The sequence below is a fragment of the Eptatretus burgeri genome, chromosome 1 (assembly GCF_056783735.1).
Source record: "Eptatretus burgeri isolate ZD-2024b chromosome 1, Ebu_testis_v1, whole genome shotgun sequence".
In the NCBI taxonomy this organism is placed as follows: domain Eukaryota; kingdom Metazoa; phylum Chordata; class Myxini; order Myxiniformes; family Myxinidae; genus Eptatretus; species Eptatretus burgeri.
Window position 1 is genome coordinate 137,797,108 of NC_140961.1, and position 25,730 is coordinate 137,822,837.

The following is a 25,730-nucleotide window of genomic DNA, read 5'->3' on the forward strand; positions in this document are numbered from 1 at the left end:
GAAAAAAATACAAATTTCTCCTTGCATATTACAGATGGTCTTATCTTTTCTTTCTAAAGCTTCATCCATAAGGTTTTTGTTTTTTGATACTTTTTCTTGTTTCATTGCTTTTTCTAGTTTTGAATATATTACCAGAAGGAGAGGAGAAACTTTTGGAAGAGATACTTTAATTGATGTTCTACCAGGTATAATAAAAGCCCTTCCACTGAAGGAAATTGAAGAACTCATATTATTTACCATAATTGTTTTTATCCAATAGTTGTAATATTTATCTTTGTTCAATTTTACATCCTTGACATATTTCTCAGTATCTTTAACAAATGAAGAGATTGATTGAAACTTGTCTTTTGTGTCTTGAAACATTGTATTTATTAAGTGAAAAAGTTGGAGGATAAAATGGTTTTAAACACAGATTTACCTGTAAAATAAACGAAATTTTCATCAAGAAAATTTTAGTTTAAGCAAAGATTTATTATATAAATATGGTGAATACAACATACTGCGATGTTTGTAATCACAAATATAAACATTATAGAAAACACCTCCGAACCAACAAACACACATTTAATCTATTTCATAAAATATCTCCTCTCGAGTTGGAAAGAAAACATTGTGATATCTGCTCAAAGGATGTTTTGAAGAGTAGTTATAATAGACATCTTCAATCACAAAAACACAAGAAAAATGAGTTTAAAGTAAAGGGAGACTATTATATTGAAAACACTGATGGGGCATTTAAAGGGCATATAAAAATAAGGATTTTTCAATTTGGAGAACCCGGTCCATCATCAATAGCTTTCAATTGAAATAGTGAAACCTGATGTTGAAAAAGTTATTAAAAAGACATTAAAAGAAATGAAAACTTTAAAGTTTTATATGGGAGTAAAAATGAATATGAAAAGACAAGATGAAGAACAAACTCCTTATATGAGAACAGATCTTCATTTTATAACATCATTTCAAGATTTTTTGAATAGTGGGGTTTATGAAGAACTATCAAAACAAGAGGAGGATGTTGATAATACAGTGGTAGGAAGTGGATTCAATATTAAAAAAATCATCTTTTTAGATATACACATTCTAAAATCAAACCCTCTTAAAGCTTCTTCTTATATTGAATTACCAAAAGAAATAAAACTAAAGAAGGCAGTTGTTAATATTAAGAACAATGATAATAAATGTTTTCTCTGGTCTGTTCTTGCTCACTTTCATCCACCAAAATGTAATTCAGAAAGAGTAAAACAATATATGAAATATGAGAATACCTTGGACATTAAAGATTTTAAATTCCCAATGCCACTAACAGATATTCCTAAATTTGAGAAAAAGAATTATCTTTCTATTAATGTATATGGATTAACGGATACAAACAAAGTTCAAATATTAAAAATTTCAAACAACTATAAAAATGAAGAAACACACATTGATCTTTTATATTTTAGTGTTGGAAATAATTCACATTACACATACATCAATAATTTAATCAAGATTAATCTCTTCTCAGGTATTCAGAACAGCAAACAAAATATATCCTTGTAAGCGATGTCTTAATTCATTTCATACAAAAGAACGATTAGAACAACATTCAAAATATTGTAGTAATCATAAATCAGCTGTAATGACAATGCCTAAACCTGGTGAAAAGATTTCTTTTGAAGATTATAATAAATCTATCATGCACCCATTTGTGATATACGCTGATTTTGAATGTATCCTGAAAAAGATAAATACTGCTTCTCCTAATCCAAAAGAATCATAGACAAATAAATATCAAAAACATATTCCTTGTGGTTTCTGTTATTATATCAAATCATCTGTTGGAGAAAAGTATAACAAACTTGAACATTATAGTGGAAAAAAAAGCTTCACAAGAGTTTGTAAAATGATTAGAAAAGGATTGCAAAAGACTCAGTAAATTAATGAAAGAAACAAATGAACCGATGAAATTAACTAAAGAAGAAAAATTAGAATTTAGAAAGAACAATATCTGTCATATTTGTGAGGGGGAAATTAAGGAGTCTAAAGTTAGGGATCATTGTCATCTTACTGGTAAATATAGAGGTCCCGCTCATTCCTGTTGTAATCTTAATTATAAATTACCTTCTTTTATTCCAGTCTTTCTTCACAACAGCGCCAACTATGATACACATCTATTTATAAATGAACTTTCAAAAACACCAGGGAATATTTCTGCCATAACAAACACAAGTCAAAAGTATATTTCATTTACAAAAATGATATTCACAAAACCTTTAACTCGTATTCGGTTTCTAGATTCTTACAAGTCTATGGGAACACCACCAGCCTACCTCGCATCAAATCGAAGCTCCACGGACTCTTTTCCAAATCTTAATTCATTCTTTCCAAAAGAGGAAATTCTCACTAAAGAGGAAATTCAGATTAAAGAGAGAATTCAAAGTAAAGAGGAAACTCTAATTAATGAGGAAATTAATGAAGAAATTCTAACTGAAGATGAAATTCTAATTATAAAGAAAATTCGAACAATGAATGAAATTCTAACTAAAGATGAAATTCTGATTAAAGAAGGAATTCTCACGAGAGAGGAAATTCAAACAAGGAATGAAATTCAAAGTAAAGAGAAAATTCTTACAAGTAAGGGAATTTATCCTTATATCATTTCAAGATTTATGGCACAAAGGCACGAAGATTATATGGATTCATTTATGAGATTTAAAGAAACACAACTTCCTTCAAAAGAAAGTTTCTATAATAACCTTTATGAAGAAGAGATAAGTGATAAGGAATATAAACACGCACAAGAAATATGGAAAATATTTAAGATAAAGAACCTTGGAGAATATCATGATTTATATCTAAAAACAGATGTTTTATTGTTAGCTGATGTGTTTGAAGCTTTTAGATCACTCTGTCATAATAAAAATTGTTATGGATTAGATCCTGCCCACTATTTCACAGCTCCTGGTTTAGCTTGGAGTGCAATGTTGAAAATGACAAAACAAGATATAGATTTAATCAGTGATGTTGATATGCTTTTGATGATTGAGAAGTCCAAGAGAGGTGGAAGATCACAAGTATGTTCAAAAAGATATGCTAAAGCAAATAATAAATATCTTCCAAATTATGATAGTGAAAAAGATAGTAATTATTTGATGTATTTTGATGCTAATAATTTGTATGGATGGGCAATGTCTCAATCTCTGCCTTATGGTAAATTAGAGTGGGTGGAAGAAAAGGATTATGAAAAGGCTTTGATGAATATTGTTATTTCTTCTCAAGAGGAATTGAATGACGAAGAAGAAGGTTATTATTTTGAAGTTGATTTGAGGTACCCAAGTGATCTTCATAATAAGCATAAAGACCTTCCTTTTGCATGTGAGAAAGAAACCCCAAAGAAAGAATGGTTCAGTGATTATCATAAAAGTTTTAATATTAAAGGCAAATCAACAGAAAAGTTATTAACAACATTCTATGATAAAGAGGGATATGTTTTGCATCAGAGATGCTTAAAACAGTTTTTGAGAGAAGGATTGAGAGTAGCTAAAATTCATAGAGTTTTAAAATTTAAACAAAGTCCTTGGGTGAAAAAGTATATTCAATTCAATACAGATATGAGAGCAAATACAAAAGTAAAATTTGAAGGGAACTTTTATAAATTAATGAATTATGCTGTGTTTGGAAAGACTATGGAAAATGTTAGAAACAGGCAAAACATTAGATTCGCAACATCTTGGAAAGAAGCTTCGAGATTGATAAATAAACCAAGTTTTGAGAGAGAAGAGGTTTTTTCAGAGAACTTTTCTGCAATTCATATGAAAAAGGAAAGTATTGTAATGGATAAACCAATTTATATTGGAACAGCAGTTCTTGATTTATCAAAGATATTGATGTATGATTATTTGTATAATGACTTAAAGAAAGAGTATGGTGAAAATGTTTCATTGTTGTATATGGACACTGATAGTTTTATCCTAGATATAAAAACTGATGATGTTTATAAAGATATGAAGAAAAATATTGGAGTATATGATACAAGTAATTTCAGCAAGAAGAGTGAGTTATTTTCCAAAAAGAATGAAAAGGTTATTGGTAAGTTTAAGGATGAGTTGGGTGGAAAAGTAATGAGTGAGTTTATTGGATTGAGAGCAAAGGCATATGCTTATAAGTATGGTGATCAGATTGATAAGAGGTTAAAGGGAATAAAGAAATATGTAATAAAGAAATCAATAACTTTTAGAAATTATTATAATTGTTTGATGAATAAGAAAGAAGAATATAGGAAAATGAATACAATAAGAAGTTATAAAGATAACATATATAGTGAAGAAGTCAATAAAAAGGCATTAGGAGCCTTTGATGATAAGAGATTTATTTTAGATAATGGAATAGATTGTGTTCCATATGGATATTGTATGATAGAGTGAATAGAATAGATTGTGTTTTAAAGATGGGAAGATGGGTTAGGGTTTTTTAAGGGCTACCGCCGCGTTTTTTTGCAATATATAAATGGTCAAACCAAGTATTAATCAAACTAAAGAGTGGAGAAAATCTCAGTCTTGGTATATAAATGGAAAACATAATGAATGTGAAAAATATCAAATAAGTCTTATTGAAAAAATAACTAAAACAAAGGTAAATAAAACAAATCAGCGAATCAATTTAAAAAGTAGTAAGTTAGAGGATGTAAAAAAAAAAAATGAATATCCTTGAATGGACTGAAAACTTTGATGGTTATCAATTGAACAATGAAAAAACTATTTACCATAATCTCCAAATGATATGTGGCTCAGGAGGTGGTCAAACAAGAGCATTAAGAGAAGTTTATCATTTCGTAATGGCACAAAAGGGGTATCTTAAAAAATATAAAGATTCAAATTTTTGTTTTTCAATATTTTAGATGGGGATTATTGTGCAAAGAAAATTAAACTATTGAAGGAATTTGAGAATGAACAAATCTTTATAGGTTCAATGAGTGAGCTAAACAATATGCATCGGTTATTTGATAAAGAGTGTCCCGAGGCTTAGACGTTTCAGATATTTCTTTCGAATCACCTTTAACAAATCACATTACCACTTTAGTACTTGAACAAATCTTTATCTTATTGTATGGATTATTTGAAAAAAAAAGTGTCCCCAGGTTAAAAGGGGAGACAAATAAATATACCTTGGGATAAAAAGGGGGTTTATTTTTAGGGAAAAAAATATGAATCGCTGAAAATCCCCCATTCATTTACATGGGGAAAAGTGAGCCAGAACCAGTATATTCACCCTACTGGCGCCTCCTCGCGACCCTCCCTCTCTCACTGGCTGATTTCGGCACGCAAATCGCTCGTCGTCTCTCCCACTGGCCAAAACAGGCGGCAAACTTCTTGATTGGCCCGGGGGAGTGGTGACATCACGTGGACCGCCCCTCACACAGTCGGGGAAGTCTGGCCAGGCGACGGTCACCTCACTCGTTGCACGCTGATTAGTCGAGGGCCGCCACGCAGCTCCTCCTTGAACTCCACCCACCATGACGTCGGCCAGAGCGAGGTGAAGGAAGCCTAGTGAAGGTGAGGGTGATGCGGTGTTGTCGGCGTTGATGTTGGTGGTGTAAAAATAAAAGAAAAATCCAAACTATCAAAATAACTATGCAGCGCATTTACATTTAATCACCCATTAGACAAGGGATGGGAAGCTATCTATCCACATTTACTTATTGATACAACTGAGCTATAGGACCTGTGTGTTGAGTGTGCTCATGGCTTCCAGATTCGCAACACTACCCCCTCCCCTTTTTACAGACTCGTCCCAAGTTGTCAAATTTGCATGTGACCAGCATGTGTAAGTTTTCCCCCGAGTACGTTACCTTCGAATCCCTGAGTGCGACATTTTTTCCATCCATGTCCAAAAAATAAATAACCTAATGCACTGCGTAACTAACGAACAGACAGACTCATTCAGACGACTTAACTACATTGCCGGCGCTATGACAAACATGCAGGTGGGTTAAGAACTTATTTACATTCTTTACCTTAATTAATATTTTACACTAACCATGGTCCAGGACCTGGCATCTGTGGGAAAGAAGGCATGACAAACTTCGTCAACAGTTTTGTGTGTGGGTGAGTGCTCCGCAGCTGAAGGTCAGTCTTCCTCAGGGCCTGCTCAAAAGGTCCCCCTTGAGTATTTCAGTGAACCTTCTTCTTTTCATTCTTTCACACCGCCAGCTGCTGGAGGAAACTCACACTAACACAGCATGCCATGTGCCGTCCCACAGGCCATTTGAAGAGGTAGCCAGGCTGCCCAATGCAGTCTCTGGCTCCTCTGTGCAAAAAGAGGTGGCCAGGCTGCTCACTGCAGTCTCTGGCTCATGGAAATGAATGGATGATAGCAAAACACAAGAATGATGCACGGGCTGCTCAATGCAGCCCCCGTGATGTGGCTGCCTGCAGGGCAGTCCTTGCAAACACTGGATGATCCTGGCGCACATGGTTGAGGATGATGACACAGGTCAATGCAAATAATGGCTAGCAGGCATGGGGTTATGGCAGAGGCAGGCGAATAAGGCATGGCAAGACAAATGCAGAACAGCAAGTACAGCACAACAGGCCGGCAGGTGAAGCTGGCCGGCCTCTGGTCTCGTTCTGTGTGGGTCTGGAGGGAGTGCGGTGGTGCTGGCCGCTCCGAAAATGGGCTCGGACCTACCCTACTGTGTCCCCCCAACCTATCGCCTTTGCCTGTCTCTGTCCATACCCACTCCCTTAATTTGCAACACAAAACAACCAAATTTAGCCCCTTTTATTTGTTTATTTTTTTTTCTTACAATTCCATCTCCCTAACCCCCTTTATCGTCTCTGTCCGGCTAACCTATCCTGTCAACCTAGCCTACTCCCAACCCCTACGTTCCTTTGTGGAGGGGAACAGGGAGAGACTAGCGTCCTGCCTTGAGGCCCAACGAAGCCTCAGAATGACCTCCTCCAGAGTTCAGCAATCCAATAAGGTGGGTCCAACGGCCTACAGAGAGCGAAGGGATGGATGGTGCGAATGGGTACATGTTTCCTAACTATCCTACTTTTTTATTAACTTTAAACCAGCCCGGGGGCTTTCCAAAACGCCTGTCACTTTAAACTATTGGTTCGAGAAACCATGATTCCCGTCGCCTGTGTTGGTGTCCATTATAAATTTGGGCCTAGCCCTCCAATTTTCTTCCGTGCCCTTGCACAATTTCATGGCTGGGCAGCGTGGCTCACTTGGCAGGGAGTCCCCCTCTGCCGACTCTATATATGGCACCCCCGGGCCCTGAGGCTGTCTCCAAGCCTATCTGCTCCCTATGAACGAGGGGGGTTGCCCTTCCTGGCATTGCCCCCCTTCCATGCCCACGTAGCATCTTTGGTGCTCCGGGCCCCGTTCCGTGGGTCGCCCGTGCCCAGTACACTATCCCGGTCCCTTGGACGCTTGGCCTACTCTGGCCGACTACTTCGGTGCCCACTACTCGGTACTCACCTACCCAAGCCACGGTCCCAGCCGGTCAATTTTACCACTGCACCCCTCCAAATGGGTATCTTGCCTTCACTCAACACCAACAACAAAACGACCTCCATTTAGTAAATTTGACCAACTCACTAACTAACATTAAACTGACCCTGGGGTCACTTGGGTGGGTTTCACTCCTCCCCCCACTCATTCATTCGCACTATGCAGTCCACATTCACTCCGCTCACACTTTGGCCCGCTGACCCACATTCACTCATTGTGTAGATTTTTCATCTTCCAATTCACACCAACACTCCATTCTGCTAACTGAATTGCCCTAACTGACTCGTGCTCCTCGTCATCCCTTATTCTAATGCACGTTCCTTTTAATCTACGTAGCTAAGCTACGTCCACACTACACATTCCATGTCTGTCCTTGTCTCCCGGAAAATGCATTTTCTAAATCTATCCTAAAATCCCTATAACTAACCCATTCCACGGGATCCATGAGGAACAACCCATGTCCCCATGAAGCCTGTCGAGCTAAACTAACCCATCCCACTAACTAGTGCTTCCTTTGCCCAATCCAGGATGCTTTCCACATCCTGGCCGGACCGTGTACTTGGAGCGAGGCTCTTTTTTTTTTTTTTCCTTTTGCAGCGCCATGGTGGCGGTTTACGGCTTGCTCGTTCATCCCTTTGGGCGATACCGACGTCCCCTCCGATGGCCGATCCGTGCAGCCATGACGTCACCCTGCCAATCCCACAGAGCGCTCACTCTCGGGGAATTCCCCACGCGGGACAACGTGCGCTGTTCGCCCGCAGCCCATGCCACAAGATCCCCAATGACGTCACGCGTGCACCGAGCCTGCGCGGTTTCCCGTGCAGGCCGGCACGAGCGTATCGTCCCAGAAACCCGCTCCGCGCGTTCCACGAACAGAACACGCGGTATGCAGCCCGTGGAGCTTTGCACACACGCGCACATGGGAACCCCCATGTTCCGAATTCAATCAACCCTCGTCTACCTTTTCGCCGTCCACGCGGCCGGCTTGTATCCAACGTGGAGCATTCTCGCGCCGGATCACAACCACACAGACACGCCCGTGCAGGCGGTGCGCGACACGTACCATCGACCTCGTACAAGCTGTCGCGCGAACTCGGCGCAGTTGCCAAAGTAACTTTACACGGCACATGAGGCTCACCACACCCGTCTCCATTTTCACGCACGCCATTTTACTCCATTTCCATTTCCATTTCCATGCACGCCATTTTACTCACGCACGCCATGACACACACACACGCCATGACACTCACACCATACTTACCTTTCGACACACTCTTAACCACACACACTGGGAGAATCATATCGGGGATTTGTGTTAACTCAAGGGGTCAAGTTAACTCCAAAAACCACTTCTGGGTTCGGCTACGGGGAAGATTCTTGCATGGGGTTTGCGTCCTGGAGCATGGGTTCGTCTAACTCTACACTACTACTACCCACCTGCCTCAGCTCGTCTTGGCTAGACATGTCGCGTGCTGGGAACAAATTTAAAACCCATCGCAATTTTGGGAAAAAGGGGGGCGGGGTCGCTCCCTACACCCCTGATCCGAATCCGTGAATTTCGTGGAGACGGAGGTGTTCGAATCCCGCTCCTGAACATCAATGTTGCAGGGTCCGGGTATCGGCTACGAGCACGACCGCTAGATGGAGCAGCAGAGTCGGCTCTACCGATCACCCGGAATTTATAGGTCGTCACCCCGGATAACTCAGGAGCCGATGGGTCACTTATCGGACCGAAGTTCGCCAATCGGTCGACCACGTGGGGTGGGGTCTATTGCCAATTTCAATTTACCTAAATACCCACGTGTTCCAAACTACCGGGGAAATTCAGCCTCGACGGCACCCATACGGAACGAGCTGCTAGCGCACTCAAACCGCGTGTGACCCGAGCGGATGATCACCAAAGTTCCGTCGGTCCAGATGTCCCCTTACGGCGGCACAATGGCCTTGCTAATTTTCCAACACGCAGCACGCTAAGCCAATGGAGGAAGGGACACGAACGAGCTGAAACATTTAACAATCGGGGTTTATTTGTAATGGGCAGGGGAGCACAAAAGAGCAGAGTTAAACCGATTAAAAAGAATGCACATATGTACAAGCAAAAAGCACTTAACAATTCACTACTTAGCAGACTGGTGCCTCAAACACTCAAACACACACACACACACACACACACACACACACACACACACACACACACACACACACACACACACACACACACACACACACACACACACACACACACACACACAAATCAGAACAATGTGATCTTTATTCGGACCTCCAGCACGGAGGACAGTCGATCTGGAGGTGAGTCTGTTTGACCTTTCCATCTCGTGTGGTCTTCAAGGACAGGGTCCTCGGGGCAGAACTGGATCCCCAGCACGATCCAGACGCCCTCACGACCGGGCTCCAGGCGAACGGAAGTCGGCAGGGCGAAGGCTGGCAGGAGAAGACCCTCCATTGCACCGACCACTCTGTGCGCAGACGCTTTCACACTCAACTACCTTTTTGTACGCAGATGCTTACTTCTTGCCAGAACACAAAACTCTACGTGCGCGCAGACTGCGCCCATAATTATACCCCCCTCTTTAGAGGGGGGCCTCATCACGACCCTCCCTCTCTCACTCACTCGCTGGTTTCGGCGTGCAAATCGCTCGTCTCTCCCACTGGCCAAAATGGGCGGCAAACTTCTTGATTGGCCCGTGGGCGTGGTGACATCACATGGACCGCCCCTCACACAGTCGGGGAAGTCTGATTGGCCGGGCGACAGTCACCTCACTCGTTGATTGGTCGAGGGCCGCCGCGCGGCTCCTCCTTCAACTCCGCCCACCATGACGTCGGCCAGAGCAAGGTGAAGGAAGCGAAGTGAAGGTGAGGGTGATGCGGTGTTGTCGGCGTTGATGTTGGTGGTGTAAAAATAAAAGAAAAACCCTATCAAAATAACTACGCAGCGCATTTGCATTTAATTACCCATTAGACAAGGGAAGGGAAGCTATCTATCCACATTTACTTATCGATGTAACTCAGCTATATAGGACCTGTATGTTGAGTGTGCTCATGGCTTCCAGATTCGCAACACTCGGACGCGTAACCACAGCGCTCTTCAAGAGCCTGACCAACAGCCCTCTCTCCTGCCACTCACTAACTCGCAGTGTGTCACTTTTGCTTATCACTGATCCTTACTATTGGTAGCAACAACCATCATGATGGTCACATTTGGGTACTCCATTACAAGAAGCAATTTCACTCGCAAAGTTTATTGTGACATGGAAAAGTGTAAAGGAATACAATCACTTGCCCACCTCACATGTGAACTTCTGCCGCATCTTGTTCCCACTTGGTCGAATTTCATAATTGGGAGTAAGATGGCGCTTCCCACACCACGAATACAAGAAATTCTTGATATCATACATTTTCCTGTCTAAACAAAAGGAAAGGAAGAACAATTCTCAAACACCTTTTTCTCCCTTAAACAATCAGACAGCTTGGCCGAAAGACAGCAAAAGTCATTGAAAACTAGAAAATAGAATTTCATGTGAATGCGTCAACGGATACGCCTCCACATGCATTCAATGTCAACCCACTCTTACGTTTGATCTCAATTAAAGGTCACATATGAGAGAGAGAGAGAGAGAGAGAGAGAGAGAGAGAGAGAGAGAGAGAGAGAGAGAGAGAGAGAGAGAGAGAGAGAGCCAGAGAGAGCCAGAGCCAGAGAGAGCCAGAGCCAGAGAGAGCCAGAGAGAGAGAGAGCCAGAGAGAGAGAGAGAGCCAGAGAGAGAGAGAGAGCCAGAGAGAGAGAGAGAGCCAGAGAGAGAGAGAGAGCCAGAGAGAGAGAGCCAGAGAGAGAGAGCCAGAGAGAGAGAGCCAGAGAGAGAGCCGGAGAGAGAGCCGGAGAGAGAGCCGGAGAGAGAGCCGGAGAGAGAGACGGAGAGAGACACGGAGAGAGAGACGGAGAGAGAGACGGAGAGAGAGCCAGAGAGAGAGAGAGCCAGAGAGAGAGAGAGCCAGAGAGAGAGAGCCAGAGAGAGAGAGCCAGAGAGAGAGAGAGCCAGAGAGAGAGAGCCAGAGAGAGAGAGCCAGAGAGAGAGAGCCAGAGAGAGAGCCAGAGAGAGAGAGCCAGAGAGAGCCAGAGAGAGCCACATAGGAAAAAAAAGAAAAGAAAAAAAAGAGGTAAGTAGAAGAGAGACATCAGATGCTTCAAACTTGAGTCATGATGTACAAATTATTTTCAAAGGGCACATGGCCTTCAACCTGTTGAACCCAAAATTGAATCAACTAATCTTTGCATCATAATCCATAATACTCCGAAGTTTGTTCAAAATTCCTTCAGTGGTTCACAAATTATTACGATATGAAAAATCTGCAATGCATGCACGGACGCACAGTTGGACGGACAACCTGAAAACACATGCCTTCAGATATATATATATGTATATGTATGTATGTATGTATGTATGTATGTATGTATGTATGTATGTATGTATGTATGTATGTATATATATATATATATATATATATATATATATATATATATATATATATATATATATATATATATATATATATATATATATATATATATATATATATATATATATATATATATATATATATATATATATATATATATATATATACATATATATTTATATATATATGTATATATATATATGTATAAACCTGGTGTTGGCGCAGTGGTTAGGGCAGTGGCTTGGGATCCAAGAGGTCCTGAGTTCAAGCCCCGTTGGGCCACTGAATTAATACACCAGGGGGTTGACTCAGCCTGTCATCCTTCCGAGGTCGGCAAAATGAGTACCAGTATACTGGGCCGGTGTATACCCCGGTTAAAATAGGTGCACCATATCCCTGTGTCGTAAGAGGCGACCAGGGTTGCGTCAGGAAGGGCATCCGGCATAAAACATGTGCCAAATCACGATGCGGATCATACGGATGATCCGCTGTGGCGACCCCTAACGGGAGCAGCCGAAAGAAGAAGAAGAAGAAATATATATATATATATATATATATATATATATATATATATATATATATATATATATATATATATATATATATATATATATATATATATATAATAGTGAAGTCGATGGTGTGTCATCGCAAATCCCCATGCTTCGTGCCGAAAGCAAATTTGAAAAATGGTATAAAGTTCCACGAGGAATGACCCCATAATCGAATTTTTAGTTAATTACTTTTTTTCCGTTTTGACCCGTGACCTTCACCCATCCAATCCTCATGTAACTTTGTTAAAAGATTATTATCCACGGGTATGCACTCCTTATGTTGAAGGTTTTGTGTCAGTTCGTCAAGCGGTTGCGGAGAGAACAAATTTAAAAGTGAATAAAGGTGAAAAAGTGAGGGCCTCGGCCGATGTTCCACAACATGGTCAAAGATTGTTGTGGACACAGATGAAGAGTGTAAATTGACTCGGTCACAAACAGATCCACAATATGTAAATACCAATTTATTTGGCTGCATTTCATCTCTTTGCGATAATAGCAATCTCGTTGCAAAGCCTCACGATAATGCCTTTCACGAAGATTTTCTTTTAACAAAATTTCCTCTTCATTAATTTCCTCTTCTCTTCATCAATTTAATTAATTAATTAATTAATTCCATCTGGATAATCATTCCCCCTCTCCATGATAAATAATACATTATATTATATTCAAAAATAGGACCACGCGTCCTGAAGCTCACCAAGATCAGTTGCAGCAATCACTCAAATCGCCCGCAGAACTCCTTAGACCCTGATTTTTATCTTGCCAAAACGAAGTTTTTGCAAGATATGTTAGTCAGCTTGTATGTTTTTTTTGTTAGTAATCATGTATAAAAAATTCTGCAGAGCACAGTTATCATTGGAAATTTTTGTAACTTCGCATATCAGAGGCCTATAGAGGTCCCTTTCAGCACATAAAATTTTGAAGGTCAAGGTCAAAGGTCAAGGTCACTTTGTCGCAAATCAGGGGAGTCGACGAAACCCTTATTTTTTGAGTAATTTGATCGGATCGTCTTCAAACTTATGGGAATATAGTTCATGGTCTGGCGCTCAGCTGATTAATTTTTGGTGGTGATTGGCCTTGACCTTCATGGTTAGCGCCTGAGGTCAAACATATTTGACCCCAAGGTCAAATTTTCAAGTTTTAGGAACCATATCGTGTAGTACCTCAAATTGAACACCTCGATGAATGCTTTCTAGATATGTCAAGCTTGAGACATTATGACGTCATTTGGTGACGTTATGAGGCAAACGCATATTTTTCATGGTTACTCTGTAGAATGATTCTTATCGGAATCTCTCGTAGGCAGATATTCCTCAAGGAGTCGCTACTGGTGGATAGCAGCTCTGTTCACCTCAGTGTGACCTTAAAGAAGTCACACCTGGTCACCTTTTCACAAGATACGGGTCACCCTGCGGGTGACATTGGTTTTTATTTTTTTGGTTATTGCTATGAGCAAACTTTAGTACATCATGGGTGATGAAGGTTGTGGTCAAGTTTCATTGAAATTGTGTGTGTAGTTTCGGAGAAGAAAGCAAATACCTATATTGGGAGGCTCAAACCTGACTCCACATACCCACCCACCCACCCCCCCACCCTGATTCTGATTTTTTTTTAAATGTCTCGAACAAACTTAGGTACATCACGGGTGATGAAGGTTGTGGTCTAATGTCATCAAAATTGTGTGTGTAGTTTCGGAGAAGAGAGCAAATACAGATTTTGGTGAATCAACCCCCACCCCCACCCCACCCCCTCCCGTAGACCCCTTAAATGAGCACAGATTTTGATGTGGTTAATACACCTTTGACATAAAGCTTGTGACCAATTTTCATTAAACGTGTGTGTTTGCATTTTTTTTTTTTTTATTCCATGTCGAGGCTCGTATAAGACTGATCACACAGAACGTATAACAAGAGGAGCAGGAGACAAAAGGGATGGTAGAGGGAAGCACAAAACAGTGGGGGAACAGAGACATGAGGAGATCTGTGGAAGGGAGAGGGATGGAGTGGGATACATGGGGTAAACAAGATGGACACAACAGGGACTTTCAGGAAGGAAAGCAGGGAATTTGGAGCTGGTGGGTTTGGGGTGGATTAACCAGGGAAGAAAAGATCAAGGTTTTGGATGGGAGAAGATAAGAGATGGTGGTGAACAGCTGTTTTGAAGGCCTGGAGGAAAGAGTGGGATTGAAGAGAGTGTGGGAGTTTGTTCCAAAGGTGAGAAAAAAAAGAGGAATGAAAGAGTGAAGGTGAGCAGTGATTCTTATTTTTGGTAGTTTCACCAGAAGGGGGTTTTTGACGGACCTTGAGCACCCTGCGGAAATATAGGGGAGACAGATCACAGCAAGGCCGGAGAGGAGGCGATAGAAGAAAGACCACTGACATGCCTCTGGTGAGAGAGTGAGAGACCCAAGGACTCAGCTGCATCACGGTTGATACCAAGGATCCTAATGTCGGCGACTGGCTATGGAGGTCAGCTTGGAGATGTGGCTTTCCCAGAAAAGATTGTGGCAGATAGTGAGGCCTAAAAGCTTGAATGAAAGGACTTCTTCAAGGAGATTGTTGAGAAAGTAGAAAGGGGGGGGGGGGGTTCAGATGGTCCTTTCAGAGAGACACAGTGACTGTGTGAGATCTATCAGGATTGAAAGACATATTCCAAGTATTTGACTAGCTTGTGATTTTATCTAGATCTTCAGAGTGAAGAGGCTGCTGCCTGCCAATCTGAAGGATGACAGATGGTACGACAGAGGGTGGAGTCATCAGCGAAGATACAACGAGGATTTTCCAGAGAGCGTCAGTGAGATCATTGATGGAAACCCAAAAAAGAACAGGGCCCAGAACACTGCCTTGAGGAACTCCAGCCTGGACGGGAAGACGAGTTGATAGAATTCCATTAAGAGCCATGTGTTGACTGAGACAGGAGATGAAATCCGCAAGTAATGAGTAGAGATGGTCTTGGATACCATAAGAAGAGTATTTGGTGAGCATTGCAGGGTGCCAGACCGCATCAAAAGCTCATGATATGTCTCGGGAGAAGGCTCTTATCTCATGTTTGGCATTTAAGACCTCCATCCAGTGTTAGGAAAGCAGAAGCAGTATATTCAGGGTTGAGTGACCTGGTCGAAATCCAAATTGATGTTCGGAAATCAAGCCATTGGAGAAGAGGAAGTATGTTCTCCCTCCATCCCCTCCTTACCTCAAATGGCCACACAGCAGATACTGCACATGAAAAGGCTGAATGCCTAAACTCAGTGTTTGCTTCTAAATCTTATATCCCAAAACCATCGCTTACTGTACCCACTTTAACCAGTCACACCCAACTGTTCCTGGACTCTGTGTCGTTTTCTCCTGACAAGGTGGAGAACTTGCAAATAAATCTCGACTCTAATTCCACAACCGGTCCAGACGACATCAGCCCACGTGTCCAACAAATCTGCTCCTCTGCTCTTGCTCACCGTCTCTCTGTTCTATTCACCCTCTCATTTGCTCAAGGTCATCTGCCATCTGCTTGAAAATCAGCAAACATCACCGCTCTGCATAAAAAGGTACAAAAACAGATCCCTGCAATGAGACCAATCAGCCTTCTCTGAATCGTCAGCAAGGTTATGGAATCCATCATCGCTTCAGACATCAAATCCTTCCTCTTCTCAAATGGCTTGATTTCCAATCATCAATTTGGTTTCAGACCAGGTCACTCTACCCTGGATATGCTGCTTCTGCTCTCCCAACAATGGATGGAGGTACTCAATGCTAAACATGAAATCAGAGCCATCTCCTGAGACATATCATGAGCTTTCGATACGGTCTGGCACCCTGCCCTGCTCACCAAACTCTCTTCCTATGGTATCCACGGCCATCTCCACTCATGACTAGTTGACTTCCTCTCCTGTCACAGCCAATGTGTCGACCTAAATGGAGTTCTCTCATCCCCTCTTCCTGTCGAGGCTGGAATTCCTCAAGGCAGCGTTCTGGGCCCTGTTCTTTTCCTAGTTTTCAACAATTATCTCTCTGACTCTCTGGAAAATCCACTTCATCTCTTTGCTGATGACGCCACCCTCTGCCGTACCATGTCATCCCTCAGATCGGCAAGCAGCAGCCTCTTCACTCTCTGCAAATCAAGATAAAAATCAGACTGGTCCAACACTTGGAGCATGTCTTTCCATCCTGACAAATCTCACTCTCTCACTATGTCTCTCCTGAAGGACTGTCTGGAACCCCCCCCCCCCCAATCTACTTTCTCAGCAATCCTCTGGAAGAAGTACTTTCATTCAAGCTTTTGCATCTCACTATCCACCTGGGATCTTCCCTGGGAAAGCCACATTTCCGAGCTGACCTCCAAAGACAGTCGCCGACTGGGCATCATCAGTCGTGCAAAGTCTTTCCTTGGCACACCTGAGCTTCTAACCACATACAAGACTTTCGTCGACAGCTGGATGGAGTGCTGCTCGCCCCTCTGGGCTGATGCTCCTACCTCTCACCTTTCTTGGCTTCATGCTGTGGAAGCCAAAGCATTTAGGATCATCGGTATCTCTCGCGATGAGGCCGAGTCTGTGGGTCTCTCACTCTCTCACCACAGGCAGGTTGGTGGTCTCTCTGTCTGCAATGTCGCACCCTCCCCCATATTTCCACAGGGCACTCAAGGTCAGTCAGCAACCCCCTTCTGGAAAGACTACCAAAATCAAGAATCAATGCTCACGTTCTCTCTTTCATTCTTCTTTTTTCCCGCCTTTGGAACAAACTCCCACACACTCTTCAATCTCACTCTTAGCTCCAGGTCTTTAAAACAGCTGTTCACCACTGTCTCTTATCTTCCCCACCCAAAACCACAATCTTTTCTCCCTCCCCCCCCCCATCAATCCACCTCAAACACACTTCCTTCAAATTCCCTGCTTTCCTTCCTGAAAGTCCCTGCCGCATAAGGACCTCAAAGTCCCTGTGGTGTCCATCTTGTTTACCCTGTGTACCCTGCCCCATCCCTCTCCCTTCCACAGATGAGGTCTCTGTTGCCGACTGATTTGTCCTTCCCACTCCCGCCCCTCTTGTCTCCTGCTCCCCTTGCTGTACGTTCTGTGTGTTAGCTCTCATATGAGCCTCAACATGCATACAAAAAAACAAATAATGTATTTTATGTCAGAAGCAATGATGGATTCCATGACCTTGCTGATGATTGGGAGCAAGGCGGATTGGTCTGTAGTTGCACGGATCAGTTTTTGCAGCTTTTTTGTGCAGAGCTATAATGTTTGCTGATTTCCAAGCAGATGGCAAATGACCTTGAGTAAATGAGAGGGTGAATAGCACAGAGAGCTGCAAGAGCAGCAGAGAAGGTTTATATAACACGAGGGCTGATGCCATCCGGACCGGCTGCAGAATCTTAGTTGAGGTTTGACAGCAAGCTCTCCACCTTCTCAGGAGAAAAGGACACAGAGTCCAAAACGCGATGGGTTTGGGAACAAGATTTAGAAGTAAGCACAGAGTTTAGGCATTCAGCCTTTTCACGTGCAGTGTTAGCTGTGTGGCCATTTTGAGGTAAGGGAGGGGATGGAGGGGGAACATACACCAGAAACAGACTTATCTAGACGCCACCAGGATTTGGATGAGGGAGACAGGTTTGAGAGTTCAGACTTAAGATGAGAAAGACGTTGTTTCCTGGCTCTCATCAGGGTAGACACACACTTGTTCCGAACTTTATGGAAGGACAGGTTCAAGCGATAACTTGACCGATTGACTCACTCACTCACCTACAGACACTGCTCTATTGCATAAGCTCACCAGACTAAAGTCCAAGTGAGCTAAAGATGGCGCCAGCACCAGAAAATGAAGGGTATGTGCTCGTCAGCTAAACTTGACATATAGCTATATCCGATGTACAGTATTTGGTATTCGGAGTTACAATCCCACATGCAACGCTGGGAACCATATACAAAGAATGGCTTTGCAGTTAATCTAGTCCATTTTTAGCCCCCGTTGGACTTGGTCTGAAGCCGGGGCTTATGGATTTGATCTCGATTTTGGTGTCCGTGCGTGCGTGCGTCCGCAACCATATCTCGGACATGTATGGACCAATTATATTCGTACTTGGCACAAAGACAACACATGAAGACAACGACCATTTGGTGATCATAAATATATGGGGGGCAGATCACTGACAGAGCAGGAGCAGGATACATATGCACATCATTTTGTTTCACAATGCGATCAAAGATGGCCGACAGGTGAACATTTTGTTACTTAAATGTGGCCCCACCATTTCTCAGACATACATAGTTCAATTTTGTTCAAACTTGGCATAAGCACAATACATGATGGCATACACGTGCACCTTACTTTCTTTTGCGATCTGAACAAAGTTGGCCAACTGGTAAACTGGCAGCCATTTTAGTTGTGCATAAGTAAATATGGGCTAGCCCTTTAACGCCGTACAGCAAAATTACTAAAACAATGGGGGTGATGACATTTGATGTCTTCTTTACTTGTTTTAATTATTTTGAATCTGGGTTTGTTCTTTTTTAAATACATATTTTTTTTAATCCAATTCTGAACTCAGTTTTATAAAGAGGGCGTAATGGGTCACATGCATGATCAAAACGGGGTTGTATCAAAGCGGGGAGTCTTGGGACCCTGCCATAACTGCCCACAGTTATAAAGTGGCATGTCCAGTTATCTTTTGAAATTGTTATTTTACTGTGTTGTGCAATGATAGCAGATATTGTGTTTCGGTGGCAGGATACATTCCGATATATCAGAACACAACGTACTGGTTGAACTTAAACAGATCAAGAGTTATAGACTTGATTTTCAACAAAGTCTTCAAATAACAGAAAAAGTGTAATTGCCATGGAAAGTGAACAAGTCACAGAATAGGTGTTTTATCCTCAGCATTAAAAAGGCCACTTTGGTACAGCTACATGTAAAAGCAAAACAACAAACTAGAATGGCACTCGGTAGAGCACATACCTCCACCAGGTTGAACAGTTTATGTTTTGTATACCAATGATAGACCCGATCTGGATCCGGACGTTAACCAAGAGCTATTCAGCTTATTGTTGTCACCTCGCCAACTCATCCACCAAGTTTTGCCACAACTCGTCCACAACTTTTTGAAACATCATGCTATATATCATTTGGCCTTATCTCTCAATTGTGAAGAATCACTTGAAACATTTTCAAAATTTCTCAGATGCCGATCCAGATCTTCACCAAAATCGAATCGAATCGTCCTCGTCACACACCCAACCTGCCCACAAAGTTTTGGCCAAATCCGTCAATAAAGTTTTGAGATATTGTGCCACATATCATTTTCGGGCCTATCTCTAAATTATGAAGAAACACTTCAAAACATTCTCGTATACAGATCCGGATCTTAACCAAAATCGAATAATTTCATTCTTGTCACACACCGAAGCTGTCCACCAGTCAATAACTTTTTGAGATATACTACCCACAAACAGACAGACAGAGGTAAAAACATAACCTCCGTCCACCTTTGGTGGTGGAGGTAATGCATATTATAAAAGGATAAGTGTACGTCTGTCTGTCTGTCTGTCATGTTTCAACTTGAGAACGGATGAACGACATTCAATAAATCCAATGGTGGTGGATTCACAGAACTCCCAGGAATGTGTGATGATAGAGAGATAGAGAGATAGTTAGATAGATAGACAAGCCGGTAGGTGACATGGGTGGTCGCTATATAATTGCATACTCGTCATACAGTTTTTGACGGATCAGGCTAAAAAATTTTGACAAAGAGGTTGATTACAGTGCGCATTAAAGCACAAAGCCGATTTTTGAAGAAAATTTTTTGGGGGATTTTCCAAAAATTTCAAAGTCCCGTTGCTAGGAAACGGTGACGTCCATAGCAACGGTGCTCAAAAGCATAGAACTAGATCCTGGTATGAACCTTCCAGTCAAGTTTCATCAAAATCGGTTGATGAACCGTTGCTAGGTTGAACCGTTGCTAGGAAACGGTAGATGAAGATGAAACGGTAGATGCTAGATGAACCGTTGCTAGGAAACGGTGACGTCCATAGCAACGGTGCTCAAAAGCATAGAACTAGATCCTGGTATGAACCTTCCAGTCAAGTTTCATCAAAATCGGTTGACTCCTCTGGCCTCCAGAGCTGTCCATTACATACAAACAAACAGACAGACATACAGACGGAAAACCTGAGACTAAGGGTAGTCTCGTGACCACCCAATAGATAGAAAGAAAGATAGATAGATAGAGAGATAGATAGATAATCAGTTACATGGGTTTGGCTGATGCCAGGAAAACGCTACCTGCCCGAATGCATTGTGCCAACTGTAAAGTTTGGTGGAGGAGGAATAACCGTCTGGGGGTGTTTTTCACGGTTCGGGCTAGGCCCCTTAGTTCCAGTGAAGGGAAATGTTAACGCCACAGCATACAATGACATTCTAGATGATTCTGTGCTTCCAACTTTGTGGCAACAGTTTGGGGACGTCCCTTTCCTGTTTCACCATGACAATTCCCCCATGCACAAAGTGAGGTCCATACAGAAATGGTTTGTCGAGATCAGTGTGGAAGAACTTGACTGGCCTGCACAGAGCCCTGACCTCAACCCCATTGAACACCTTTGGGATGAATTAGGACACCGACTGCGAGCCAAACCTAATCGCCCAACATCTGTGCCCGACCTCACTGATGCTCTATTTCCACCCCCCCCCTTTCTTTGTTTGGATACCTTGTCATGGCTGTTATGAGAGCGAACTCACAATGGACAGCAAGGGGGACATGAGACAAGAATAGAGGGAGTGGAAGGACAAAATAGTGAGGAACAGAGACATGAGATCTGTGGAAGGGAGAGGGATGGGGCGGGGAACATGGGGTATACAAGATGGATATTACAGGGACTTTCAGGAAGGAAAGCAGGGAATTTTAAGGAGGTGGGTTTGGGGTGGATTAGCGGGGGTAGAAAAGATCGAGGATTTGGATAGGGAACGATAACAGTTGGTGGTGAACAGCTGTTTTGAAGGCCTGGAGGGAAGGATGGGATTTAACAGAGTGAGGGAGTTCATTCCAAAGGCGGGAAAAAAGAAGAGGAATGAAAGAGTGAAGGTGAGCAGCGATTCGTGATTTTGGTAGTTTTACCAGAAGGGGGTTGTTCGCGGACCTTGAGCGCCCTGCGGAAATGTGGTGGGGACAAATCACAGATAGAGCAGGGGGGGGGCAAGACCGGAGAGGAGACGGTACAAGACAGAAAGACCACCGACCTGCCTGCGGTGAGAGAGTGAGAGGCCTAAAGACTCAGCTTCATCGTGGGAGATAGCAATGATCCGAAATGCCTTGGTTTCCACTGTGTGAAGCCGAGAAAGGTGAGAGGCAGGAGCCCCAGCCCCCCCCCCCCCAAATATATATATATATATATACACATCAGTAAACTCGTAAACCCAGTTGCTTTTCAATCCGCTCTTCTTCATTGAAGGGTTGAAAACCTGTCGATATGTATCGATTTAAAGTCTAAACGGATGTTTCGTTTTATAACTCGAGCGGTTTATTATCTCCGCTAGCGAAGGTGAAGGAGGTTTTGTTTTTATATATATATATATATATATATACATATATATATATATATATATATATATATATATATATATATATATATATCTCTTTGTGTGCAGGATATCTGAAAAAGTTGTGGACAGATTGGGATGAAATTTTGTGGACAGGTTTGGTGTGTGACAAAAACGAACAGATTCGATTTTGGTGAAGATCCTTATCTGGATCCGACTACTAGAATTTTTTTTTTTAAGCGATTCTTCACCATTGAGTAATAGGGCCAAAAATGATCCAGTTACTGCACAGCATGATGTTTCAAAAATTTATTGGGCCCGATATGTTGTCGTGGATCAGGCATTACGTGGCGGAGGGATGTGCTCTACCGAGTGCCCTTCTAGTTTTGGAATGAAATGGTGGGGACAGGAGGAGGAATCAGATGTATGAAGCTTCTGATCGCAGTTTAAAGACCGCCTCACACTGTACTGCCGCACTTCCACACTGTACTGACGCACTTCCACACTGTACAACGATAATGCAGCGAAATTGGCGAAAACGAAATCGTTGATGCCAAAACTATTAGAATTTTAAATCGTTCACATGTCTACCATATACAACCGACGTTGAATGTTAATAACGGCCTACGCGGCTACGGTACTCGCTTTATAGCATCGTACGACACGAATTAGTCAAATTATAAAAACGTTACTTCTTCCCTTCAGAAAGAAGACTACACGCTTTCCTAACCGCTTTCTCAGCGACAGGACGAATAAAACGGCTTTGAATCGCATGTACACCGTCAAGCAAAACACAAATCACATACCAGGAAATGGCGATAACTGCAGCAAAGAATAAAGGGCACGTTAATTCACCGCGTCATCAACCTTGCGAAATGCTGATTGGTCGCGCAGTGCAGAAAGTGGTGCGTTGATTGGTTGCAGGTCCCACGTGATTGTGTTTTTTTTAACTTCTATTTTTTTTTTTTCCTCATCGTGTGTCTGAAGTGTGAAGAAATTGTGCAGAGTTGAGGAAAAGAATGAATAACTCCATTTTGCGTCTTTTATGATTGATGTATGTTTTATACACATAATCTTTCCTGAATTGCTTATCGTGCGTAATAATATTTTGGACGCTAATAATGTTTGAATCGTCCACATAATTGGTTTGTTGTTGTTGTTGTTGTTGTTGTTGTTGTTGTTGTTGTTGTTGTTGTTGTTGTTGTTGTTGTTGTTGTTGTTGTTGTTGTTGTTGTTGTTGTTGTGTTTTTCGAGCTTTTATTTTACAGTATTTTATCAATTTCGATCTGAGGCTCATGGGGGAGCATGGAATTTTGTTTCATTTAAATTTTGACTTCAACTGTGGGAAAGCCGCTGTTGGAGACGTTAAGGAATGTACCAGGCATTTCAACAAATTCAAACTACTCTCAAGGTAGTCAGCACAGATTTACCACATGAGCTCCCAAAAATATATTGTTGTGGTTACCAAATTCGCAAACCACCATTCAGGTCCCTTAGGTGAGGTATCTCGGTAAGTACATGTGTAGTTAGGCCCAAACCCGTTGTCTAGTGGGAATACATGTCATTTATGCGAGCTGCGACTCTTCAGGATAGCCGTTTTTCTTTTACTATCTTTATTTTGGACCAACCGCCATGATTACCACCACAACCACAACATCAACCACCAACCACAACGCCGCTTCACCACAACCGCCACGACCTTCACGTCACACCTCGCAACCGTAGCATCGCCACCGTTCTTGCCCCGCTGTGGGTACCGGTGTTGGACTCGTGCAGGGCGCGCGTCGAACAGCGTGTACAAAATCACGGATTTTGTGCTTCAAAAACGGATCAAAAACGACACACGCCCACTTTTTGCCGTCCAATCGGTGAGCGAGGGGCGATTTGGCCCCGCCTCCAGGACGATCGATATATGCAAATTTGTGGATCAAAAAGCCTTCACGCCCACTTTTTCTCGGGCCAATGGGGAGCGAGGTGAAAGGTCAAAGGGAGGGGGTCAAAGGCGAAGCTACGGGGGGATAAAAGGACCGTGTTCGTCAGTCAGGAGAGTCGGTCGGAGAGTCGAGAAGGGGAGAGTCCAAAGAAGAGTCCAAAGGAGAGTGGAGAGTCGGAGAGTCCAGAGGCGGAGAGTAGGAGAGTCGGAAGCAGAGGGTCAAGACTTCGCGGGCGGTGGAGCTGCTCGTTGTGTGCGTTGGAGTCGGAACGGAGGGGACGAGCTGTGGAAAGGCGGCGACACCAGACGAGGGGGTGCTCGCGTCGTGCAGGGAGCTGCACCCGAGGGAGGCCGACAGCGCGACCTGGCCGAGGTGGAGACGCACACCAGGGATAATAAAGATCCTCTATACCCCGAGCATCAACAACCCCCTCCTGTTTCCCCCCGCGCTGAGATAGTGCGACCAAGGGGGCCCCTTTCCCACCCCCTACCAGACACCCTCCGCGAGGCCCGCGGGTTGGGGCGCCATCGCCGCTCCGCGTCTCATCACCAGACGGGTAGGCGCGACCCGGTCTCGGCCTCAGGCCCGCCTCATCCTTGAGGGTATTCTTTTCCTTGGTTTTGGGTATGTGTTGTCGGCGCCGTCTGTGAAGTAGAATTGTATAAGTGTTGCCGTGTGCTCGGTAGTCGGTATTAGCTCTGCATTGTCTTCGCTTTTATATTTGCTTTTTGTGTAAATGGCATTGTGTTTTCGCTTTTATATTTGCTTTTTGTGTAAATGGAATTGTGTTTTTTTTGTGTGCTTCTGGTGGAATTGAATATGTGTGCTTCCCGTGTGCCGCGAATAAATGTGCTTTTGTGTTGAACTGTTTCCCGCTTCGCTTCGTCATTTCTCCCATTGAATCCTCATCTTGCTTCACGTAAAGGGTTGGTAGTGGGCTGAATACGCCCGATAATTAATCGAACCGTCGAGGTCGACGATAACACCGCTCGGTTATTCTGATAGTACGGAACGGGTCGCTTAAGTGGCCCGTGTCCGAAATCGACCTGCGGCGAGGTGCGATCGCCCGGTCTACCCTCCGCGTGGGTACTTAGGTAGGTCGAATTTGGCGAGCAACCCTATCCCACGCGGGGGCTGATTGGCTCGATCGCGGTGAGACCGAAAGGTCCACCCGTGACTGGTTCCCGGCGTTAGTCCGAGAGGGTCACGACTGGATTGTCCGTCCGGTGGGCGACGTGCCGCGATTCGAGTTACGTGGCCGTCAGCACGCCGGCGGGCGCGAAATCCGCAACAATATATATATATATATATATATATATATATATATATATATATATATATATATATATATATGAATATAATAATCACTTAAATAAATGATAGTTGTTACTATTAATCTTGTGGGTAAATCTGATTCTGGGAAAAACTTTCATAAACCTAGGTTCTTGCATAGTGAAAATGAAAAGATTACATTGTTTTTATATTAAAAAAAAAACACCCTGTGATACGAATTGTATCTCCAACCACCAGAGTAATGCCACCAGGAGAAGTAGAAGGTGAAGATTATTACTACATTTCAATAGAGGAACATGTGCGATTCAAATATTTGAGGAGGTCTCTCTTGGTACAACAAAATATTCACATTGTAAGAGTGAGTTAAAGAAACTAAAATCTGGTGGTCTTGGGATATTAGAAACTAATCCAGAAGGAATGAGACAAATTATTAAACATCTGAGTCGTGATGG

At 42.8% G+C, this 25,730-nt stretch overlaps 1 protein-coding gene across 2 annotated transcripts in view; it reads right to left on the reverse strand.

The window, feature by feature from the left end:
- The window catches only part of DHX9 (DExH-box helicase 9), a 110,571-nt gene extending 87,576 nt beyond the window's left edge, over window positions 1–22,995 (reverse strand). Inside the window, exons 1-2 of one of the 2 annotated variants that reach the window (XM_085900028.1) lie at window positions 22,858–22,995; window positions 10,803–10,921 (exon numbers count right to left, since the gene is read on the reverse strand). In XM_085900028.1, the coding sequence (XP_085756154.1) occupies window positions 10,803–10,913 (111 nt within the window). In that variant the 5' untranslated portion in view covers window positions 10,914–10,921; window positions 22,858–22,995. The remainder of the gene's footprint in view (window positions 1–10,802; window positions 10,922–22,857) is intronic. The other variant, XM_085900032.1, reaches the window with a different exon arrangement.
- Between the last annotated feature and the right edge of the window lie 2,735 nt (window positions 22,996–25,730).